Source organism: Rhinatrema bivittatum, chromosome 7 (assembly GCF_901001135.1).
Source record: "Rhinatrema bivittatum chromosome 7, aRhiBiv1.1, whole genome shotgun sequence".
NCBI classification, from domain to species: domain Eukaryota; kingdom Metazoa; phylum Chordata; class Amphibia; order Gymnophiona; family Rhinatrematidae; genus Rhinatrema; species Rhinatrema bivittatum.
The window spans coordinates 111159845-111183174 of NC_042621.1; the positions used below are offsets into that span (position 1 = coordinate 111159845).

At 44.5% G+C, this 23330-nt stretch overlaps 1 protein-coding gene across 1 annotated transcript in view; it reads right to left on the reverse strand.

The window, feature by feature from the left end:
* Positions 1–23330, reverse strand: part of CDH23 (cadherin related 23) — a 1814588-nt gene that overhangs the window by 489589 nt on the left and 1301669 nt on the right. Inside the window, exons 24-27 of the mRNA XM_029608940.1 lie at positions 22018–22237; positions 20099–20251; positions 8315–8428; positions 5746–5894 (exon numbers count right to left, since the gene is read on the reverse strand). Of these exons, the coding sequence (XP_029464800.1) occupies positions 5746–5894; positions 8315–8428; positions 20099–20251; positions 22018–22237 (636 nt within the window). The remainder of the gene's footprint in view (positions 1–5745; positions 5895–8314; positions 8429–20098; positions 20252–22017; positions 22238–23330) is intronic.

A 23330-nucleotide genomic window follows, 5' to 3' on the forward strand; every position in this document is an offset into this window, starting at 1 on the left:
TTCTGTGGCTCCGGAACTGGTCTGCGGATGCCTCCTCTAAATCTCAACTCGGCTCCTTCCCTTTTCGGGGTAAGTTGTTGTTTGGAGATGAGCTGGAACAACTTATCAAAGCCCTGGGGGACAACAAAGTGTACAAGCTACCGGAAGACAAGCCCAGGGCGGCCCGCTCTCCAGGTAACTACCGAGCCCGTTTCAGGGGACAGTGTCATTTTCGGTCAAATAGGGGTGCTTCAAGCTATACCCCTCGACAGCCAGCTTCGAGGGCACAGGCTTGGCCATCTTCCTTTCGAGGCAGACGACCTCAATGAGCCGGAACCCATGCCTTCGCCAGCAACAGCAAGCCTGCGCAATGAAAGGACGCCGACCCATTCCTCCATCCCGAACATCGGGGGTCGACTGTCCCACTTTTACGAGGAATGGGTCAAAATTACTTATGACCAGTGGGTACTAGATATTATAAGTCACGGTTACGCTTTAGATTTTGCTCATCCCCTCCGGGATCTTTTCCTGATGTCACCCTGCGGACCACCGCACAAGCAACAGGTGGTCCTTCAGACTCTAGAGCGGTTGAAGGCTCTGGGAGCCATTACGCAGGTTCCTCTGTCGGAGTGCCGAACCAGTCGATGCTCCATCTATTTCGTGGTACCAAAGAAGGATGGGACCTTTCGACCAATCTTGGACCTCAAGCAGGTCAATAAGGCCTTGCGCGTGCCTCGCTTCCACATGGAAACGTTGCAGTCGGTCATTGCGGCGGTCCACAATGGAGAGTTTTTGGCTTCTTTGGATCTAACAGAGGCATATCTTCACATAGGGATTCAGGAACACCACCAGCGCTTTCTCAGATTCATGATCCTGGACCAGCACTATCAGTTTTGTGCCCTACCCCTTGGCCTGGCGACCGCTCCTCACATATTCACCAAGGTGTTGGTAGTCGTAGCGGCGAGCTTACGTCGGGAAGGAATCCTGGTGCATCCATACCTGGACGATTAGCTTATTTGGGCGAAGTCGGAGCAACTCTTCCACGATTGTGTGTCGTCTACAGTCCCTGGGCTGGGTTGTCAACTATGCCAAGAGCCAGCTGATCCCCTCCCAAGTAATAGAGTTCTTGGGGGCTCGATTTGATACGTTGGCGGGCAGAGTCTCCTTACCCCTCGATCGCATGGACAGGTTGATGTCCCAGGTGCGGCGCCTTCTCTCTCTCCCCTCCCCAGTAGTGTGGGATTATTTTCAGGTTCTTGGATATATGGCGTCTACCCTGGAACTAGTTCCTTGGGCCTTTGCTCATTTAAGACCGATACAGAGGGCGCTGCTCTCGTGTTGGGACCCCAAGTCGGAGGAGTACCAGATTCCCTTGCCTCTACTCGAACCAGCCAGGTCCAGTCTGTCCTGGTTGCTCAATCTGGATCATCTCCTGAAGGGGGTCTATCTCGAGAGTCCCCAATGGGTAGTGGTAACGACCGATGCCAGTCTCTCCGGTTGGGGAGTGGTGTGCCAGTCAAAGTCGGCTCAGGGCTTTTGGATGCCGTTTCAGACCCGGTGGTACATCAACAGGTTGGAAACCAGAGCGGTCTGACTAGCTCTACAACACTTCCTACCAATGGTACGCAACAGGGCGGTACGGATCCTTTCCGATAATGCGACTCGGTGGCCTACATAAACTGGCAGGGAGGCACCAGAAGTCGTCCCGTGTCCGATGAGGCCGACATGCTGATGAGAGGGGCAGAGTGCCACCTCGACCAGATTGCGGCGTCTCACATCGCCGGCGTCGACAACATTTATTTATTTATTTATTATTTTTATATACCGACATTCATCTCAATTGAGATATCACACCGGTTTACATTCAGGTACTGTAGGTATTTCTCTATCCCCAGAGGGCTTACAATCTAAGTTTTTAAGTTTTAACATCCAAGCGGACTTCCTCAACCGACAACAATTGGATCCCAGGGAATGGGAACTGTCAGAGGAAGCGATGAGCATGATATTGTGGCGATGGGGGACTCCCCATCTGGACCTGATGGCGACCCGATGGAACGCAAAGGCGGCTCGCTTCTTCAGTCGCAGGCGAGACCACGGATCCGAAGGGGTGGATGCACTGATCCTTCCTTGGCCGGCACACGTCCTTCTATACGTGTTTCCTCCATGGCCACTCATCGGAAAGTTAGTACGTTGCATAGAGTCTCACCAAGGCCCAGTGATTCTAGTGGCTCCCGAGTGGGCCCGAAGGCCATGGTTTGCCGATCTGATCAACATGGCGGTGGACGGTCCGCTACACCTCAGTCACTTACCCAACCTGCTGCGGCAGGGTACAGTATTTTTAGAGTAGGCACATCGATTTTGTCTAGCGGCCTGGCTTATGAACGGAGGAGGTTAAGAAGAAAGGGGTACTCAGAGGCAGTTATTTCCACGCTCCTACGAGCTAGAAAAACTTCTACATCGCTCACCTATGTCCAGATTTGGAAAGTCTGATTCCTGGTGCAGGGGGTTCAGCTTGTCCCCTAGATGGACCAATATCGTCCACATACTGTCCATTTTACAGGATGGGTTGAGAAAAGGTCTGTCTTGTAGTTTGCTCCAGGTTCAGGTTTCAGCCTTAGGCAGCCTCCGTGGTAAAATTGAGGATTGTTCTATAGCGGCTCACCCAGACGTGGTACGGTTTTTGAAGGGGGCCAAGCACCTGAAGCCACCGGTGCAGGCGGTTTGTCCGTCTTGGAGCTTAAATTTGGTTCTCCGGTCTCTTTGCCGTACCAGGAGCCGTACCGTCCCTTCGAGCCCTGGAAGCGAGCAACGCTTAAAGACTTGACGCTCAAGGTGGTCTTCCTCGTGGCTATTTGTTCAGCTAGGCGGGTGTCCGAGCTTCAAGCTCTGTCCTGTCGGGAGCCCTTCCTGCGTATTTCTGGTTCTGGTATCTCTCTTCGTACAATACCATCTTTTTTGCCGAAGGTGGTCTCGGCCTTTCATGTCAGTCAGTCGAGTTGCCGGCTTTTTCAGATGAGGATAAGGAACTACGGAGGTTGGATGTCCGTAGGGTTCTCTTGCGCTATTTGGAGGTAACTAATCCTTTTCGATTGTCGGATCACCTCTTTGTTTTGTGGAGTGGTCCTAAGAAAGGGGCTCAGGCTTCTAAGACTACTATTGCCAGATGTTTGAAGGATGCTATAGCTTCCGCCTACATATGTTGTGGGCGCCCAGTGCCGGACGGTCTGAAGGCGCATTCACTTCGGGCTCAGGCGGCTTCATGGGCAGAAAACCAGTGTGTCTCACCACAAGAGATTTGTCGGGCGGCCACGTGGAAATCCTTGCACATGTTTGCTAAGCATTACCGGTTAGATGTGAAGGATCCGACCGATGGGTCCTTTGGCGACAGTGTGCTTCAAGCGGGACTCTCCAGATCCCACCCCATTTAGGGCAGCTTGGGTACATCCCATCAGTCTGGACTGATCCTGGTACTTACAGGGAAAGGAAAATTAATTATTACCTGTTAATTTTCGTTCCTGTAGTCCACGGATCATTCCAGACGCCCGCCCGTACACAGGAGAGTCCACTCAGCTGTTCATATTTTCTTGACAGATTTTACCGCGTGGCCGTTTCTTACCTTGAGTGGCCTAAATTGTTATGTTTACGAGTTCATGTTGCTTCATTCATTGGGCAAGTTTAGTTTTAACTTGATCTAGTCACTGGTTGCAGACATGTATTTAATCTTGTTTACCTTACACAAGATTTTTCTGTAGCAATGGTTTTTCATTCTGCTTTATCATCAATAATACTGAGGGATCGCAGGTGGCACCCCGGGTTATATGGGTGGTGCTTTTCAGTTTTCTCTCTGACTCCATCTGCTGGAAGGGAGGCATAACCCAGGAGTCTGGACTGATCCTTGGTACTACAGGAATGAAAATGAACAGGTAATAACTAATTTTCCTATTTTAGTCAACTTTAAGGGATAGCCTAACCCCAGACACAGGGCAAGACTACAGGATTTGTACCGCCTCCATCTGCTGGAGACAGAGAAATACTGAAAGGATGCAGGAGGCACACCAGGTTAGGTGAGGGTGCCTTTCAAGTTTTTCTCTGTTTCCACCTGCTGGAAGGGAGGCATAACCCATGGTTTGGACTGATCCGGGTATGTACAGGGAATTTCAGTTAAATTAAATTTATGTAAAAGCCGCATCAGCAAGCCAGACGAAGTACCCAATCTACCGACAAGATCTCCCGGACTGTTCAATCATCTGCGGTTTCAAAATGATGATATGTTTTTACAGTCCATGTTTTTTATCAGCATGTACTGAATACAAGTGGTTTTCTTCGCTAATGATTTAAAAGTACGAGCTTATACTTTGGAGTCATTATTTTATTTATTTAATTTGGTTTTATATACCGACATTCGATCTGAGATATCACATCGGTTTACAGTAAACAGTTAGATCAAATAAGACATAGGCTTCTTATTTCTTACATAATAACTTAGAAACAATATTAAATCATGCAGCGGCTCAACATGCAGTAAGAGTTAATTTTGTTACAAAGCAACTTAAGAAATTATAGTGTTCCAGTTACATAACTTGGCACGAATGTTGCAGCATCTTTGGTTCAGCCTTTTGTCTATGGCAGGAGTGGCCAATGCTGGTCCTTGAGAGCCACAAACAGGGCAGGCTTTCAGGTTATCCACCATGAACATTCATGAGATACCTGCATACAATGGAGGGAGTACATGCAAATCTATTTCATGCATATTCATGGTGAATATCCTGAAAGCCTGGTCTGCTTGTGGGGTTCTCGAGGATTGGAGCTGGCCACCCTTGCCCTTTTGACAGCAAAGCCACCAATTGCGACCTTTCAAAGTTCAAGTATTAAGATTGGTTCTGGAAAAAACTGGATTCTATACAGATACCACTTATTACAGCAACATAAAAATTATCCAAAAGCATATACAAGAGTTTAAGTAAGGTGTCTGCTTATACTATTTTTCAGAATTTTTAAAGAGTTAAACACCATCTTGTCATATCTGAAGAAGAGATCTATGTAGTCTCAAAAGCTCACGTACACTATCTTATAGAGGGGTGCAATAATTTTTCTAGTGTCTCTTGCAGTGTTTTCTGTTAAGTCCTGATATGAGCAGAACTTACCAGCTATCAGTTTTCAATCAAATGTCTTCGTCTGGCGGCTTCTACATAAATTTAATTTAACTGAAATTATTAACAGTGAAAAAGCAGGAAAGCTGTTAATATAATATAAAATAGATTCTAAAATACTAAAAAAAACCAAATTGATAAGATAGGAGATTTCTGCTAGTACACTGGAGTGAGTGGCAGCACTAGCATACTGAATGTTTTTCGTGGTCCCTTTTTCTATATGCATTGAGTTGTTAGTGGGAACTCATTTGCTCTTTTTTTTTAATTGAAAAACCTCTAGGTTACCCAGACGAACCCCGAGCTTCAAATTTCCCTCCCCACCGATCAGTAACATGTTACCCAGCTAACTTTTTACTAGAGTCAAACTCAGCCAGATAAAAAGAGGGGATCTGGGGCTTAAGTTCAGCCTGGTAGCCCTGATATGGAGCGCTGGCCAGCCTGGGTAAAACGCTGGGCGAGCATATTCAGCGGCAGGCTTCCCAGGGTCCCACTGAATATCTCGGCTAAAGTTGCCTGGGTGAACTCCCGCTCCCTGTCTCGCTGAAATAGGACCTCCTCTTTGCTTCCCCTCCAGTCGCCTCGCCCTGCGTGCCTTAAGCGGAAGCGTTTTACATGCCTGCACGACGCTGGTGGAATCCGATATGTTCTCTGGGACGCTGGCCTCGTAGCTGCTTTGCAGGAAGATCGGCCTGTTGTCATTGACATCCAGCACTGTGATGTACACAGAGGCCGTCCCGGTACGCCTGTTCTCTGTGGGGCCGTTATCTGTTAGGGGGTACGAAAAGCAGAAGGACAAAAGCTGTAACTATCCTCTTCTTACATTAAAACAATCCACATATATCATTTCACCTGTCTAAAGTTTTTGGTTTTTTTTCATTTCCAAATCAACATGCCTTTGCTGGGTCCGCAGTATTCGTGTCCTCCTACGACTACGGTGGTCCATTTATTTATTCATATTGGGGGGGGGGGGGGGGGGGCAACTTTCCAAGGGATTTCTGTGGGAAAAGAACCGTTTGCTAGCGGAAACCTCTTTCAAAATTTCACCTTCACCCACACGTGTGGAAAAGTATGTGCGCTGTCCACAGTGCATGTACTTCCCCCCACAGGGAAAATGGGGGGCAGATAGGTGGACGGCAAGATCCCACAAAAATGTGTGGGAACTTCATTGTGAAATCCCCGTGGTCTTCTTTACATTGCTACTTTGCACCTGCAGGATACAAGAGGTAAGGAATCCCTGTTGGACCAGCAGCCAGTGAGATTTTGAAACTGAAGTTCTGCGATGAGTTTCCCCTTTGAAAATTGGTTTGTATGGGGGGGGGAAATCGGCATGCACAGAGCAAAGGGCAATCACGGGAGAGTCAGTACCATTTTGAATCTCAGCACTGGCAGAGCTGGAGCAACTGAGCATTGCACCCGCCCGCAAGTCCCTCTGGCTGTCAAAGGATAAGGAGATATTCAGGGGACCTGGTTATTTTTTTTTTTGCAGTATTTGGTGGGGAGAAGGTTGAGGTTTGGAACTGGGTGGAGGAAATACCAGGTCAGCCTCTTGAGAGGCGTTAGAGAAGGACCTCTGGGTCAGGAGATTGTACCAGGGAGGTAAGGATTTGCGCTGGTGTGGTAGTGTTTCATTAGGGGGTTTACAAAACCTGGAAGGAGAGGGGAATGGGGCAGGGACAGAATCTGGAACATGGGGGGCATGGGGCAGGGAGAGAGTTGGTAGATGCATTATGCTGATAATGCCCTCAGGGAAAGAGAACTGCATCTCTTGAGGTGTAGGTAACTTTTCTCAGCTTACGCTGATCACAAGATTCCTTGTGATGCATGTCAATCTTTTTTAATATTAATGAGCTACTTACTGTTAATGTATTTGTAAGGGATGCAGCTCACTAATATTTTCCTGGAGTTGGACCTAAATTTTCAGGGCTGAAGTAAGTTTTAAAACAAAAAAAAAGAAGACAAAAAAAGGTAGGGGGGGGGGGAAGGGCAGGTGGGATGGGGAGGTATGAACGTTCCCTCCCAGGCCATTCCGATTTCGGAGCGGCCTGGGAGGGAAGGGGGGGAAGGCGTGCGCAAGTTATAAAATCAGGGGTCGGATCGTGCAAGGGGGAGCACAATTGTGCACCTTGCGCACACCGAGCCGAGCTTCCTTCCCCTGTTCCCTTCCCACCCCTTCCCCTAACCTTCCCCCCCTAGCCCTACTCTAACCCCCCCCCCTGACTTTTATCTTACCTTTTGCGTCCTCCTCTGCTGTGGTCGGAGGCCTCTTGCCCCACCCCTTTAATAAAGCCCTGGGACTTGCACGCATCCCGGGGCCTTACGCGCGTCGCCGGGCCTTTTTAAAATAGGCCTGGCGCGCTTAGGGCTTTTAAAATCCGGCCCACTATTTGCAAGTAACGTGCACAGATACCCATGACAAACAATGCAACCTGGAAGACCCCAGAAACAACCCTGTCCCATCCCTTCTGCCAGCCTCGGAGATGAAGGTTCTCCCAGAAAATGTAATTTAAAAAATAAAACCCTGGTCAGAGGCCCCACCCCCCTACGCCCAATCCCATGATTTTTTAATTTCCTAAGAAGTCTCTCATGAGGGACTGTCAAATGTTTTCTGGAAATCCAGATACACTATATCAACTGGCTCACCTTTATCCACACGTTCATTTACGCCCTCAAAAAATATGTAGCAAATCCATGTTGTCTTTGTCCTATTAAACTAAGCTCATCTATAGGTTCAGCAATTTTGTTCTTTATGATAGTTTCTACCATTTTGCCAGGCATGGCTGTCAGACGCACTGGTCTGTAGTTTCTTGGCTCACCCTTTGAAACCTTTTTAAAAATTGGCGCTACATTGGCAACCCTCCAGTCTTCAGGTAACATAGACAATGCTACTGATAGTTTCCAAATTTCCAATAGCAGGAATGGATTTCTCTCCTTTACTCCAGGTATTATTAAGGTTTCTAGGCTATTCTATTGCTTGACCAAACTGAAAAAAAACAAGCAGTTTGAATTCCCCTCTCACTCTAGAAAAGAGTTATTTCTTCAGGTCAGATTTATACTACTGGTGGAAAAATATGAGGGCAATCCATGTACTGTACTAACTTAATATAACCAGAACTCACAATAGCTTTCTATTGTCTGTACCAGTCACTGAAGTAAAATAGACAAAACAGCACAAGTGAAATGCTCACCAATTGCTTCTAGGATCAATGAATATGATGCCATAGTCTCTCGGTCCAGGCTGACCACTGTCCTGATCACTCCATCTCGGAAGCCAACACTGAATTTTCCATCCTGGTTCCCTCCTTCAGAAAATGCAGACAGAAAAGAAAATTTGGGAACAGAATCAACTTGGACGTTAAATGGTAAATTTTATGTTTTATATCTATTTTTTAAACCATCAAAACAGTGTGCACTAAAAAGAAAAAGCTTACTTACAATAAAACAAAACTCCCTACATTTAACATAACATAATAGCTAATCATCGTACAATTATATAAACCCTAAAAGCAATACAAACAGTAAAAAGCATAATAAAGAAATGAAACATAAAAATACATAACCATCACACAAAACAAATAAGCAGCATATTAAAACCTGCACAAATAGCCAAGAGTTAACCAACTTTTGAAATTTCATAAAATTACTGTCAGTGGATGCAAAAATCAACTATTCTCTTAAATCTGCAGTCAAATCCGTTGAGGGTCAGCTAGGGGTCTTTACTGCTGACAACACAGCATAAATCTAAAGGTAAATTCTACTAACCTGTCTCTAAGAGGATAACTTTCAAAACTGCTCACATGAAAGTATATATGGGTGCATACAAAGCTGCTACTGTATTTTATAACCTGCGTGGAAATGATATGCACAGGTTATCAAATACGAGTACATATGGTACAGTCAAATGCTCTCATATATTTAAAAACCACGAGCCATGCAAGTTCAGACTTATCCAGATAAATAGTGGTACTTATCTGGATAAATTCAGATTTATCTGGTTAAGTAGCAGAACTTAGCCAGCTAAGGCCTAGATTTATCAAATTGCTGTAAATATTGTATGCGGTAGAAAAAGGGGTGTGTTTTATGGTAACTTCCTAATTATTGCAATGTGCACCTTGTTAATGCCGTGCGTTAACTTTTTGTACTTTGCGGTAATACCTACATAATTGCATTTTCCTGGCTGCAAAGTGCTCATTTCACGAGTGAGAGAGCAAGAGACTGACTATCTACAAGGCCCTTGTAGTAGTTAGCTATTTGTACTACTATAGGAGGCCCACCTAGTAACTCGAGGTGAGGTTTAGGTAGTAGTGTAGGGGTTAGGGGCCACTTTGACATGCAGAGTGAGACGTATGAACAGAACAGTACACTCTTATGAAGGTTTGATATCCTTCGGAGTGAGGAAACTCACACAACGATGACATTTGTACAATGTTCTCTCAACCTAGCTTGATGGACTCTAGAGTGAGAGAACATTTAACAAATGTCATCATTGTGAGTTTCTCTACACCGAAGGATATCAAAGTTTCACAAGAGTGTACTGTTCTGTTCATACGTCTCACTCTGCATGTAAAAGTGGCCCCCAACCCCTACACTACTACCTAAACCTCACCTCGAATTACTAGGTGGGCCTCCTATAGTAGCATAAACAGCTGCTTTCTATGTTGCCACCCCCAGAGGCTTGCTCTCTCTCTCACACCCTAAAAATGCCCAAGACAGAATTTGCAAATTGTGTAAAGGGCACAACATCACAAAGCTTCACGCAAATGAAAAAGGTGTAGTTATTTTTGGCATTGATATTGTGCATTGTGGCTTTGCAAAGTATGAAGCCAGCCCACTTTTTCAGAAACCCCGCCCCAGACTCCTCCTCCCTAATCCCTCCCCTTTTAAAAATTTGCATTGCACCATGCGTTAAGGCTTTTTTTGCATGTGAAAACGCCTTAACGCAAGTGAAAATGCCATAACGCGATTTGATAAGTGACCTTATAAGTCGGAAAAGTATTACTTGTCCATTTAAATAGAGTTTTTCAAAATTATCTGGGTAATTAAGATAGCCGGCTAAGTAAAAAATCACTACATATCCGGCTAAATTTGATAGCCGGATAAGCAGAGCTGTTAAACTTATCCAGCTATGTGACTTAGCTAGATAAGTAGCATTTTAAGACTTATGCAGCTAAGTAGTGCTTTTTTTCCCCCTTATTCTGCTATTTTACATATCCAGATAAATCCGGAAAGTGCTACTTAGACAGACAAGTAGTGCTTTTCAGACTTACCTGAAAAATAGCACATCCTGCTACTTAGCCGGATAAATCTAAATATAACCAGATAAGTGTAGCTACTTATCCAGATAAGTTCAAATTTGTCTAGTAAGTAGCAGCAAAGGTGAATCTTCCAGGAAGAATAACGTGCATAAACTTGGAAGTAATGTTGATACACATTGTTTTTCTGATCCTGCCCAAAACATATCCTCAGGATCACTTTCCCTAAATGAGGCTGAACCCAAACGTTTTGGATCCACATTGTGCCTGCTTTCAGCCATATTAACGAAAGGCAATTTTTAATCAGTTAATTTACCTGGGTAACTCGCTATTTATCCATGGCAACAGCTTTGAAAAATGTCTTCTCCATGCAGGAGACTCAGTTTTGCCTTGATATTTATAATCTGCAATTCCATCAAGTTTGTATGCTAATTATGCCAAATGCAATTTATGTCAAACACATTGCTAAATTGCTGTCAGACTCTGTGCAAATAATAATAATAATAATCATAATAATGTGGAATTATTTAGTCTCATTCAAAATCTTTAAACAACAGATTTAAAACATATATGCTACCCCCCCTCTGGGGAGAGCACTTTGCAGTACAATTAGCTACAAAACTTTTCCAAAGTGAGAACAGGGACTGCTACTACACTATTAGCACTAGCACCTGACTACAGCTGTGAAGCCTGAGACACAGCAAGATAATAGACACTCGGCCAAGATCTCAGAGTTTGGACTCATCATACCCCAGGTCTTCTTGATTTTTACTTCTGTGCTCTGAGCACTAAGCTAAGCCTTTCCATGGGTAATGATAACATATCTATATATTTTACAGCACTTATAACACTTTTTTTTGATAAATGGCATCAAGTACGAGGTTAACCATAACAGTAATCAAACAAATCTGTGATATATTTATGTAAATCCACTAAACCTCCAGCGGAATCTGCTGGAGACCTGTCATAGTACTGTCCAGTCCTTCTAGAAATAATCCATAACATAGGCACACAGACCTTCCTCTCTCAGCCCACCCACCCCAATCAAAATGACAATTAAATTAATGACAAAATAGGGCCTCAGCATTATTACAAATATACAGTATTACATCAACTAAAGGTTATACAAATCACATACACAGCATCTTCTAAGATTCCAATCCAACCTCGCAGATCAGCCATGAACCTCCTTAAGATCTTCAAACACATTCATAGCTACTCGCCAAAGTATACTACTGGAGGGCTACTAGCCCAAATTTTAGGGTCCACTGCCAAACTCAGCCATCCAACCAGTTGGCGTCAATCTGATGGTAATGAGGTAACTGTACCCTATGGATCCCCTTCATCTTACCCGCAACCCGTGGAAACACCAGGTTATAAGCCTCCCAGGCTCCTGCAGTGTTAGCTCCACAAGTCTCAAGACTTCATGGCGGTATCACTCATAAAGTCCCAGTTCCCCTGGAGCCCTGCTCTGTAAAAAGGAGGGACTTGTCTTTAGACCAATACTTATGAGATTGGGAAGCCATGTCCCACCAACCTAAGCTGTGACAAGCAAGCCTAATCCTTTTCTCTAATAAACCTCAACTAAAACTGACACACAAACCCATTAGAACAGGGTGGGAGGGAAGCCAAATGCACCTGATGCCAAGAGGGCTCCACGAGAAACTGATACCTGTAGAGCTCCAGAAGGCAGAGGGTATCAAATGGAAGTCAGCGATTTGCTAGGTAAGTCCTTAGCAACCACCACTGGCCCCACCCCCCCCCCCCCCCACCCTTCTCTCTCCTGCTGGCAGGAGCCTCAATCTTCCAGCAGTAAAGCATAAGTAGTTCAGCTGGGAAGCCTGATGAAATGGGCAGGGGCTCGACCATGGATCAGGGGCCCCCCCCCCCCCCTTTAATCGTTAAAAAAGAAACCTTGAAGGAACATGATTACAACTCAAAGTTTCTGTACATGAGTACTTTAGACCAGTGGTTGTCAACCTTTCTTCTGTCGGGACACACCTGATAGTTCCCAAATGCATGACACACTGAACACATGACAGTCACAGGGCTAACCCCACCCTCCCCGCTGACTCTCAGTAATAGGTATAAAGCAGAACTAGAACATTCCTCGTACAACTCACATAAAAAAAAAAAAAAAAAAAAAGATATTCTGGTGTTCTCAATAACAGCACCACAAACTCTCTCTACTACCAGGCGCAATAGAACTGCTTATAAAAAGACAGCAGTTCACCATGTCCTATTCAGAAAACACAACAAATAAGATGAGGTATTTTACTAGCCTACATGCTAGTAAAATACCTCACCTCGGTCATACACATAAGATCGACCTTCACCAAGTACAAAAAGACCACAAATTACAAATATGAAGATAGAAACTGGAATGGAAACCCCAAAAGGCCACTCTGCATGCAGTGCGAACCTGGAGAAATGGAAAGAGAAATATAGCACCTAACATAGTACCAGGATCTGCAATAATGCACACAAACTAATCCGCACAAAGTTACACCTGCATTATGGTATGCACGCAAATGGAACAACCCAACCTATGAAAAGGCAACACTACAAATATTAAACCAGGCCCTAAACACCAATACACCTCCCATTAGGAAAATAGAAAAAGCCAAGCTATTACAGATTCTCACACAGAAATAATTGTAAAACTATATGAAAAAATGTTTCAAAACAGCTGATTAACAGAACATCTACCAATGAAAAACTCTTTAAAATTATTAAAAATTCTTCAAACACCAATAAAATATTTAAAAACAGTGGTCACATCACATAATACCTAATAATTAAAATGGCAGTCAATGGAAAAAAAAAGAACTTAAAAAGCCACCTTTACTTCCCTTCTCCAGTAGTTCTCCTACTTACTCCTTTCCCTTAGAGGCCACTTCAGAAGCAGCAATAGTTGTTGAAGCTGTCCTCACGGTCCTCTTCCTTAGGGACTACAACCAGTCTCTTCTCTCTCTCACACCCACACACCAGTCACACCCTCAGGACCAGTTTCTGTCTCTCACACACCAATCATCTCACACACACACAAACATACCAGTCATTTCCCTGATCATCTTCCTCACACATACACACATCACCTCTCTGACCAGTCTCTCTCAATTACACAATGCTCTCTCGCTCTTACTTACAAACAAGCTCAATCACACACATGCCCCCTCTCTCACAGCCACAGCAAGCCAGAAACATGCTCCATTTCTCTCTCGTGCACACACACGTAGAAGCACTCTCCCTGTCTCACATGCACACCACACACACACAGAAGCACCCTCCCTGTCTCACATACACATCACACACATACAAAAGCACCCTCCTGTCTCAAATACACACTGGCCTCCAGCTGAACAGCTCGTCTTTGGCCCTGCTGACCTGGTCTCCAGCGGCGGCCAGCAGCACTGATCTTCAGGTCTTCAGTCCTGCCGGCCTGGTCTCCAGTGGCAGCTAGCAGCGCTGGTCTTCGTTTCTTCAGTCCCACCAGTCTGGTCTCCGGCAGTGGCCAGCAACATCGGTCTTCGTTTCTTCAGCCTTGCCGGCCTGGTCTCTGGTGGCAGGCAGCAGCTCCGGTCTTCGGTCCCGCTGCCTGCGGGTAGCACACAACACACCTGCCAGTGCGTGGTGACACACTGGTGTGTCGCAACACAAAGGTTGAGAATCGCTGCTTTAGACGATAACAGTTTTAAATTTATAGACTTTTAGAGGAATTCCGTTGATTTGACTAAAAAAGTGGTTGCCATGATAGCCCACTTGAATTCATGATTAATCGAGGACAATAAAATAAATAAGGTCATACTTTTTTATTAAACTTAATACATTTTTACGAGCTTTCGGGTACTAGTCAAGAAATCTATTGAGCCAACATTTTTTTTTGTTTTCTGACTTGTCATAAGCTCAAGAACTACTGGTTTCTGTCCAGGAGAGGGCGCCAGCGCACAATTTTCAAAACTTTCATAAGCAGAAAGCCAAAACAGCTGCCTAGTTCATTTCATGGAGGTTCTCCATGCACTCTTATTAGCCTTCAGTCTCACCCAGAGGGGAAAAAACATATGTCTGTAGCATTCTTGTAACCTGTCTCTCTAGATGCTTCAAGTATACACTGCAGACATATTAAAGGAAGATGTTGGTATTTAATCCAAAATAGGATCTCAAAAATCAGGCTCTTACTCAATGGGAGTCTTATCAATCATGATTTGATGCTCCCAGGAGGGGGTGGATGGGGGAGAGTATTGAGGTCTGTGCTACCAAGATACTGCACATATATTAAAAAAAAAAATCATTTAAGAGACAAAGGAATAATTCTGAGGGGCAAAAAGGGAACGGAAGAAAGTTCCTGGGGCTTAGCATGCAAATCCTCAGTTTCAAATTCTTTTAAACTTTTGTTTTTATTAAAATCTGTACATATATCTGTGCAAGTGAACAGCTCACTGAGGAACCATACTATCATTATACCAAATTGTGAAACAAACAAACCAACACATAACTTTACAAGAATTACACAAATGTAGCACATATACCATATAAATGGGCTTAGACCGACGTGCCGCAAATGCGCAGTAGAGAGCAGATGTACTGCACATGCGCGAGAGCACGTCGGTCAGAGGGGAGCCCAGCGGACGGCTGTCTTGGAAACGGCGAGGAGGAGCAGCGGCGGCAGCACAGGAGGTCTCCGGGGGGGGGAGGGGTTCTTTCTTTCTCTCTCTCTCTCTCTCTCGCGCGCGAGGAGAAGCAGCGGCGGCACAGACACAGAAATGGGAGGTCGCCGGGAGTCTCTCTCTCACGCGTGCCTCATCACCGAGCGTAGGGCGGGCCAGCAACGAGCCCGGTGGAGAGGCGCGCGCGAAAGAGAGACCCCCCCGGAGACCTCCCATGGAGCAGCAGCAGTGGTATCTAAGTGTCAGGCGGGCCAGAGAGAAGAAGAGGGAGTGGAGGAGGTGGGAGGGGAAGGAAGAGGATGTAAGTGGGGAGGGTAAAGTTGTGGAATACAGAAAAAGGGAGTGGAGGAGGGCTGAGGGAGAGGGAAGGGGAAGAAAAGGGAAGATGAGAAGGGATGGAAGGAAGAGGATGTAAGTGGGAAGGGTAAGTTGTGGAATACAGAAAAAGGGAGTGGAGGAGGGCTGAGGGAGAGGGAAGGGGTTGTGGAGGAGGTGGGAGGGGAAGGAAGAGGATTAAGTGGGAAGGGTAAAGTTGTGGAATACAGAAAAAGGGAGTGGAGGAGGGCTGAGGGAGAGGGAAGGGGTTGTGGAGGAGGTGGGAGGGGAAGGAAGAGGATGTAAGTGGGGAGGGTAAAGTTGTGGAATACAGAAAAAGGGAGTGGAGGAGGGCTGAGGGGAGAAGGGGAAGGAAAGGGAAGGTGAGAGGGGAAGGGAAGAGGATATGACTGAACAAGTGGGAAGGGTAAGAAGTTCTGGAGAAGAGAAAAAAAAGTGGAGGAGGGCTGGGAGAGGGAAGGGGTTGTAGATGAGGTGAGAGAGGATGGAAGGAAAAGGGAAGTTGTGGAGAACAGAGCGGCTCTAACCGTGCCGGTCTGACCGATGGAATCTTGCCCTTTTTAACGGGCTTAACGGCTAGTATTCTATAAAGTACACACATGCGACTTGAATTAACTGCCAGAAAAAGAAGAAAAAAAATAAATAAGTACACAAATATTCAACAAAGACCTCAAAACCAGCATCTCTGACTTTTGTCATTCTGTAATCATAATGGCTCTCAGCAAAAATACAAAAAAAAAAGACGACCACATAGTATGGAACAAATGTAACTCATCAGTCTGATAAGACAAGTGTTCCTTTTCTAGAATATGCCAGATAACCACAGAGGTGGACTATACTTCCATCTAAAGGTCATATGATATTTTCACAGCCGACAGAAGAAAATGCTCCAAAATATGTACCATAAAAGCTGTACATATTAATTAGCAAAATAATAATTATAACTATAAAGGAGAGTCCCTTGTCAGATGAAAATTGGTTATATCCAGAGTCCCTGGTTTCTTACAGTGGTTCAGGAGTACATTCTTTACTGGTTAGAAAATTCTGCGACACAAGCTTTTTAAATTCTATGGTGGGGTGGCCAACGCCAGTCCTCAAGAGCCACAAACAGACCTAGTTTTCAGGGCATCCACAATGAATATGCACGAGATAGATTTGCATACAGTAGAGGCAGTGCATGCAAATCTATCTCATGTATATTCATTGTAGATATCCTGAAGATTTGGCCTGTTTGTGGCTCTCTAGGACCAGACTTGGCCACCCCTGTTCTTGGGCAATTCTGGGGCCCATCTGCATAATTTGAATAAAATGTTGATTTCATATGTAAACTATTTTCCATTATAAAAATTAAATTGTTTTTCAATCTTTTTGAAGTGTCTTGATATTTTATTTGATTCTCTTTTGGTTTTCTGTCATTCTTTTCCCCATTTCAGTTTTTAGCAGTAAATAGTGTGGTATGCACTCCTCCATGTGCTAATTATTGCACACTCCCAAAAGCCGAAAACTGAACACCTACTTTGGACCAGGTGTTCACCTGGGAAATATATGAAGGTGAGGAGGCTGCTGCTGCATCAGGAATAGTTACGGAAGATGTAGGGAGCGAGGACAAGGAAGAGAGGGAGGTGAGAGAGAGAAGGCCAAGAAGTGGAGATATCAACACACCTGATCACTTTAAATACATTTGGAACTGTTTTTGAACAAAACAAATATACTTTCTAACATAAGGTTAACAGATGGTATCTGTTTTTCAAACATTGTTGATCACTTCATGACTGGTGTAGCATGATACTTTGCAAATAAGGGCCCACCCCAAACCCCAAAAGAATAAAAGAAAAAGAAATGGTGTACCCCTCCCCCCCCTTAACCTGGACCACACTCACCCCTTCCACAGGGGTCTCCGATGTAGAATGGGACAGAGAAATCCCCTATTGCTCCCGCCCTGCCAGCCCCCCAGTTTAAAAACAGTCTAGGCTGGCCCTAAAGTCAGCATTATTTTGTTATATATATTTGTTAAATGGCTGCGTAACTTTGCACATGGTTAGCTGGCACATATGCGCATAAGTCCACTTTGGAAATGATCCTGGCAAAATTGCACCTGCTATTTGGTGAGGGTAGTTTTGCCATGAGAATCTGCACACATTTTTTTGTAAATCGAAAAATGTCTGCAAGTCCCAACCATGCCCAAAAGTCTCGCTCCTATACGCATGGAAGAATGGACACACAATGAGGCAGATTTTATAAATCTGCGCACACGCGTACTTTTGTTCGCGCACCAGGCGCAAACAAGAGTACGCGGGATTTTAATAGATACGCGCGTAGCCGCGCGTATCCATTAAAATCTGGGGTCGGTGCACGCAAGGCTGTGCAAAATCGGCAGCCTGCGCGCGCCGAGCTGCGCAGCCTGCCTCCGTTCCCTCCGAGGCCACTCCGAAATCGGAGTGGCCTCGGAGGGAACTTTCCTTCCACCCCCCCCCCCCCCCGCACCTTCCCTTCCCCTACCTAACCCACCCCACCCTATCTAAACCCCCCCCCCACCTTTGTTGATAAAGTTACGCCTGCTTCCAGCAGGCGTAACTTTGTGCGCGCCAGCCGGCTGCCCCGCTCCATGTTCCAGTCCCGGGGGCTGGTCCGAAGGCCGCGGCCACGCCCCCGGAACGCCCCCGGGCCGAAACCACGCCCGCGGCACCGCCCTGAAATGCCGCGTCACTCGCGACACGCCCCCAAAACGCTGCGTCACTCCCGGCACGCCCCCCCGGCACGCCCCTCCATGCAAGCCCCGGGACTTACACGCGTCCCGGGGCTTGCGCGCACCGCCGAGCCTATGCAAAATAGGCTCGGCGCGCGCAGGGGGGTGTTTGGGGTAGGTTTTCGGGGGGTACGCGCGTACCCCTTTGAAAATCTACCCCAATATGCATGTATGTAATTTTACACATGCATCAGTTGTGACAATTTTCTGAAGGGGCTATTTCTGCAGGTAAAGCACTACTTTACTCGCAGTCGTCCCTTTGGAAATTACCCATCTTACAGGGTCAGTCTGGTGGCTTAGGGGCAGTTCTGAGCAATGCCAATATAGAGGACCTGGCTTCAATTCCAGGGTCAGCTGAAGCCTGGGATTCTGCAGACAGCATTCATCCTGGGCAGAGTGAATACTAGTTATTGTGCAATGGCGACATCTAGTGGCCAGATTTAGGATTTTGTTTGCAGGGTTCCAAAAGGAGATCTGGTGCATGCTGCCTCCTCCCCCTCCACCTAAGACAGTCACTGCAATATGCAGGCTAAATGAATAGGGAATCCCTAGGTTCATAGAACCAGATCCCAGCCCTGCATCTGACTGAGCTGAAAGCCTGAAAGAGCAGGAAGAAAATGCCAGACTTCCGTTTCCCCTAAAAAAATTAAACTCCACATTTTCTAGAACTACAGCTACTACGTGCTTGGGATTATCATATGTGCATAAAGTTTTACCTGCAGGAGACTGCAAGAAGTTCACATTTCCTTGTTATTTATTTTTCTGTGCTAATTTAAAGATTTACAAGACCTAGATTAAGCAAACGTGCAATACAAAGGAAATCCAAATCCCATCCCAATACTTGTGTCTAGCCCACAAATCAGGGCGGAGGGGGCAGGGGAGGAAGGGATTTCAAGAAAAAAAAAGAAAAAGAAAAAAGACAAAATTAAGAGATCAGAATAAATATCTTCTGAAGCAAGCTATAGAAAGGACCTGATGAAACACACCACCATCAACAGCTGCAATTCCAGCACAGCAAAAATGTATATATCCACATTTTTATTCTTTAAAAAATTGTTTTCAAATGTCGAGGTTCCAAACAGATGAATTTGTTCCCCCCTGATAGTCGTTTGCACAGAAATAAAAAATAAAAAGGTGGCTCCCAATGCAGTAACCGGATGTTTCTTTTGGAGGAACAATTTCCTCCGAAACTGCGTATCGTTACATCCGGGAACACCCTCGCTTATTGACCACAAAAAAGAAAGATTTTTTATATTTGAAATACTTGTCCGGGCACAGTGTTCTTATCCACCTCAGAGCAGGCTGGCCCGCTTTGATACCTTCTCCTTGGGAAGTTTCCGGAAAAAGCTGAAAGATCTCGCCAGTCCATAGTAATGATGGCCTCCATACTTCCCCTCCATTACATTTCCCTCACACATACTCTTATTTACAGGGAAAAATACATGTACCTACAGTGCACACACGGCTACAGACAAAAAAAAAAGGGACTATACTAATTTGACCCCTTTTTGGGTCTTATTATTTATGAAATGATAACCACTCCCAATCTTTACCAACCTAAGTCTGAACGAATCTTGTGACCAGAAGAGTCAAATGTGCTAACTGGCTGCCTACCAGTGCCAACTTCAGAACAACTAGCACCATGTAACATAACCTGCCATGGATTTACGGGAGTCCCATCAATGCAAATGCACGCCTTCCATAAAGTGGCACAGATGGAGGGAGAGAAAATAATTCCGGTCTTCACAACAATATTTTAGCATACTGCAAAGCATCATGGGAAAAAGCGTGCAAGTCCCATACAAATTAGGCTTGCCAGTGTAGCAGGGTCCAAAGAACCTTGTCTGATTCGCATGTGCTTATCCCACCATGTTTTCAACCACGGCTGTACAACCTCTGCACAGACTGAGCACAGTTAATGTGTTACAAGGCCTCACAAAGTATTTTTTAGAGAAGAACAAGGTTAAGTACCGGTGATGAAGTAACTGAGCTCCGCATTTAGACCTGTATCAGCATCGGTGCAGTTCATACGGGCCACAGCAAAGCCTCGGGGCACATCCTCAGCCAATGAGACGTTGTAGACATTAGGGAAGAAGGTTGGAGTTTCATCATTTACATCCAAAACTGAAAAAAAGGAAAGCAATATTGTGAACCAGCAAAAAGCAACCTCAGTGTGGCATAAACACAGCGTCCCTCGCTGAATGAAGAAGGTAGGGAATGAGATGTATGTAAATCTTCATTCAGAAAGAGCTATGAGCATTAGAAGAAAAGAAACTGTTAACTTCTGAAGTACGTCAGATGGATGTCTGGAGGGGGAAAGTGATATGGACAATGCTTCTTTCCAGCAGAAGAGAGGGGGGCCCTCTCCCAGTCTATATCCTAAGGGAATATGCTGGTAGAAGACGACTAATGCTGCCTTCTATAGTAAGACAGGAAAAAAACAAAAAAATACCTCCCATTCAGGGTCAGAGTGTTTTGAAGAAATTTGATTTCCATTTCGCTCAGTATGGAATAGAAGGATCCAAGGAAAAGTGATATGGAAAAATATATTCTAGTAAGATGCGCAAATAAAATGTTTATTGGGTTGTTTTTTTTTAATTTGTTTTGTGGGTCACTTTGATTCCAAAAGTGACCTGGCTAATTTAGTTAGCAGGATAAACTTATCCATCTAACTTAGCCCAGAGATATTCAGCGGCACAGCTGTGCCGCTGAATATCTCTGGCTAACTTCAGACCTGTTCCACAGGAGGTTTAACTAATCTGGATAAGTTAGCTGGATGAGTGTGAATGTCACCACTTGTCCGGCTAAGTTGGCCAGATAAGTAGCTCCTCCCCATTACGTCCATTAGTTATCCGACTAAGTGGTGGCTGCTGAATGGGGCTGGATATTCAGATGTTTCCACTTAGCCGGATAAATTACTAATCTGGATAAGTCGCACTGAATATCAACCTCATAATGTTTATTTTGATTTCATTTACTGAGCCTAAATGAAAATTAAATATATACCCCCTCCCAAAAAAAAGTACAACCAAAAGAATTCCCTCCCCTCCAGGCACCAAACAGTACAGTGAACCCCATCAAAAGTTTTTTTTTCTCTTTCTTGAGGCCACAAAATGAAAAGGAGTAAAATAGATCTCCTGTCTCTCCTGCCCTGCCAAGTCCTGCTTCAAAAATGTCACCTGTTGGCCCTAAGGCTGGTGCCTTATTGTTGCTTGGCATACACCACAATGACGCCTGCCTTGCAGCTAGTCAGCGCTATTTTTGAATCGAGACCCAGTGGAACAGGAGCACTTGGGGACCTCTTTTCTGATTTTGCTAAGTGAAAAGTTACAAGAGGTTTCCTTTTAGAAGCAGACGTATTTGCAGGTTACTTCTAATAACTTTTCAGTGTTATTAGCAGCCTTTTGAGTGCATCTCAACTTTCCCTCTACTTGCTTATGGCAAAAATCATTTGAAAATCGAGGTGCAATGAGAATTTTCTTAAATTCTCAAAGATTCAGTTCTTCTAGTTCAAAAATATTTAATTAATTATTACTTTTTAGGTCATCCATAACAGATTATTTAAAAAAAAAAAAACAAAGCCAAACATCAGCACCATTCTCAGTATAAAGGTAGGCATGTACTGGATGTCATCACAGAAGCCGTGAGACTGCACTCAGAGAGGGCCATCATCTCTCTTAGAATCCAGGTAAAGAATTAATTACTTTTCCCTCTGCAACTACTCTTACTAAGTTCAGACTATAACAGCTCACAGATGGTGACTCAAAGGCACCTACAGAAAACAGGGGCCCCAAGGAAACCCATTTCTTAACAAGGCTGATGTCACAAGATGGGAGTGGATTCAAGGTGATGACACTGTTAAGTGAGCAGCATCCAGTGATCACAGTCACCTCGCACAGTGAGGGTGCTGGTGGAAGTCTTGGGCGACGCTCCCGCATCACTTGCCACTACCCGCAGGTAGTACTCCGAGATCCTCTCCCTGTCCAGGACTGCGGAGGAGACAATCAGTCCACTGGTGCTATTGATCACAAAGTCCATGCGTGGCATGCCCACCTGCATGCGGTACGTGACCTGGCCATTCAAACCCTCATCAAGGTCGATCACAACCACCTGGCGAAACAAAAAAGAAAACTGGTGAGATGAAAAAAAAAAAAAAAAGAGCCATGCGAAAAGCCACATACGTTACTAGAGAAAAGTGATCTAATATGGCAGCACATGTTGTGTTTGTAGTAACCATTCCCCAAAGTGTCGGAATGTCCAGTTCTACTTTTTTTTTTTTTTTAATTTAAAATGGGATCCGGGATAGGCAGGGAGGATAACTTTCAAATAACTATGCACAGCAGCATATATGAGTATATGTGGCTGCGCATATATTTGCTATAGTATTTTATAATATGCCCATTTGATACTGAACATGAAAAGTGACCTAAGACTTATTTTCGTAAGTTGGCCAATTTTAAAACATGCGCAGGTAAATAAAATTAATCATTTTTACCAATTAGTCCACCAAGTCCTTCCTTAGGTCATAGAGACCTTCCTGACTCTTCATCCTGAACTCCTCCAGTTCCACCAGCTTTGTTTATTTGCAAAATACGTTGAAAAAATTGACATTTTTAAGAAGAGTTTTTGTGCATTTGGGACAAATACCTGCCATCTTTATCTCATGGAACGTGTTTATTTATTTGTATTTATTTATTTGTTTTTATATACCAACATTCAAACATGGGTATCACTCTAATCTGAAATGATTGCTATGTTCTAGTTGGGCAACCTTTTAGATATTGCATTTTTGAAGCTGAATTAAATTTTTTCGGCACCTCTCAGGGGGCAGTAGGAAGGGGTGAGGACATGAGCAATGTATATTGTAAAAAGATGTTGTCATTCTTCACCTGAGCTGGCTGGGAAGTATCAACTAGGTAACAAGTGTTATGCTTTGTACTTTCTTTTTTGCAATAAAACAGATTTGAAGATAAAATAATGTATTTATTTATTTATTTATAGATTCTTTTATACCGCGGTACGTATAGACATACATCCCCTCGGTTTACAGTGAAACAATAAATTAGCAACAGGCTTTACATGTAACAGTTTAAAAAACAGTAAAACATTTGACAGCAACAGGCTTTACAGAAACAAGGGTTTTAAAGATAATATGCATACATCATTAAAATATCAAACAATAAAATATAAATAACCATGTTTA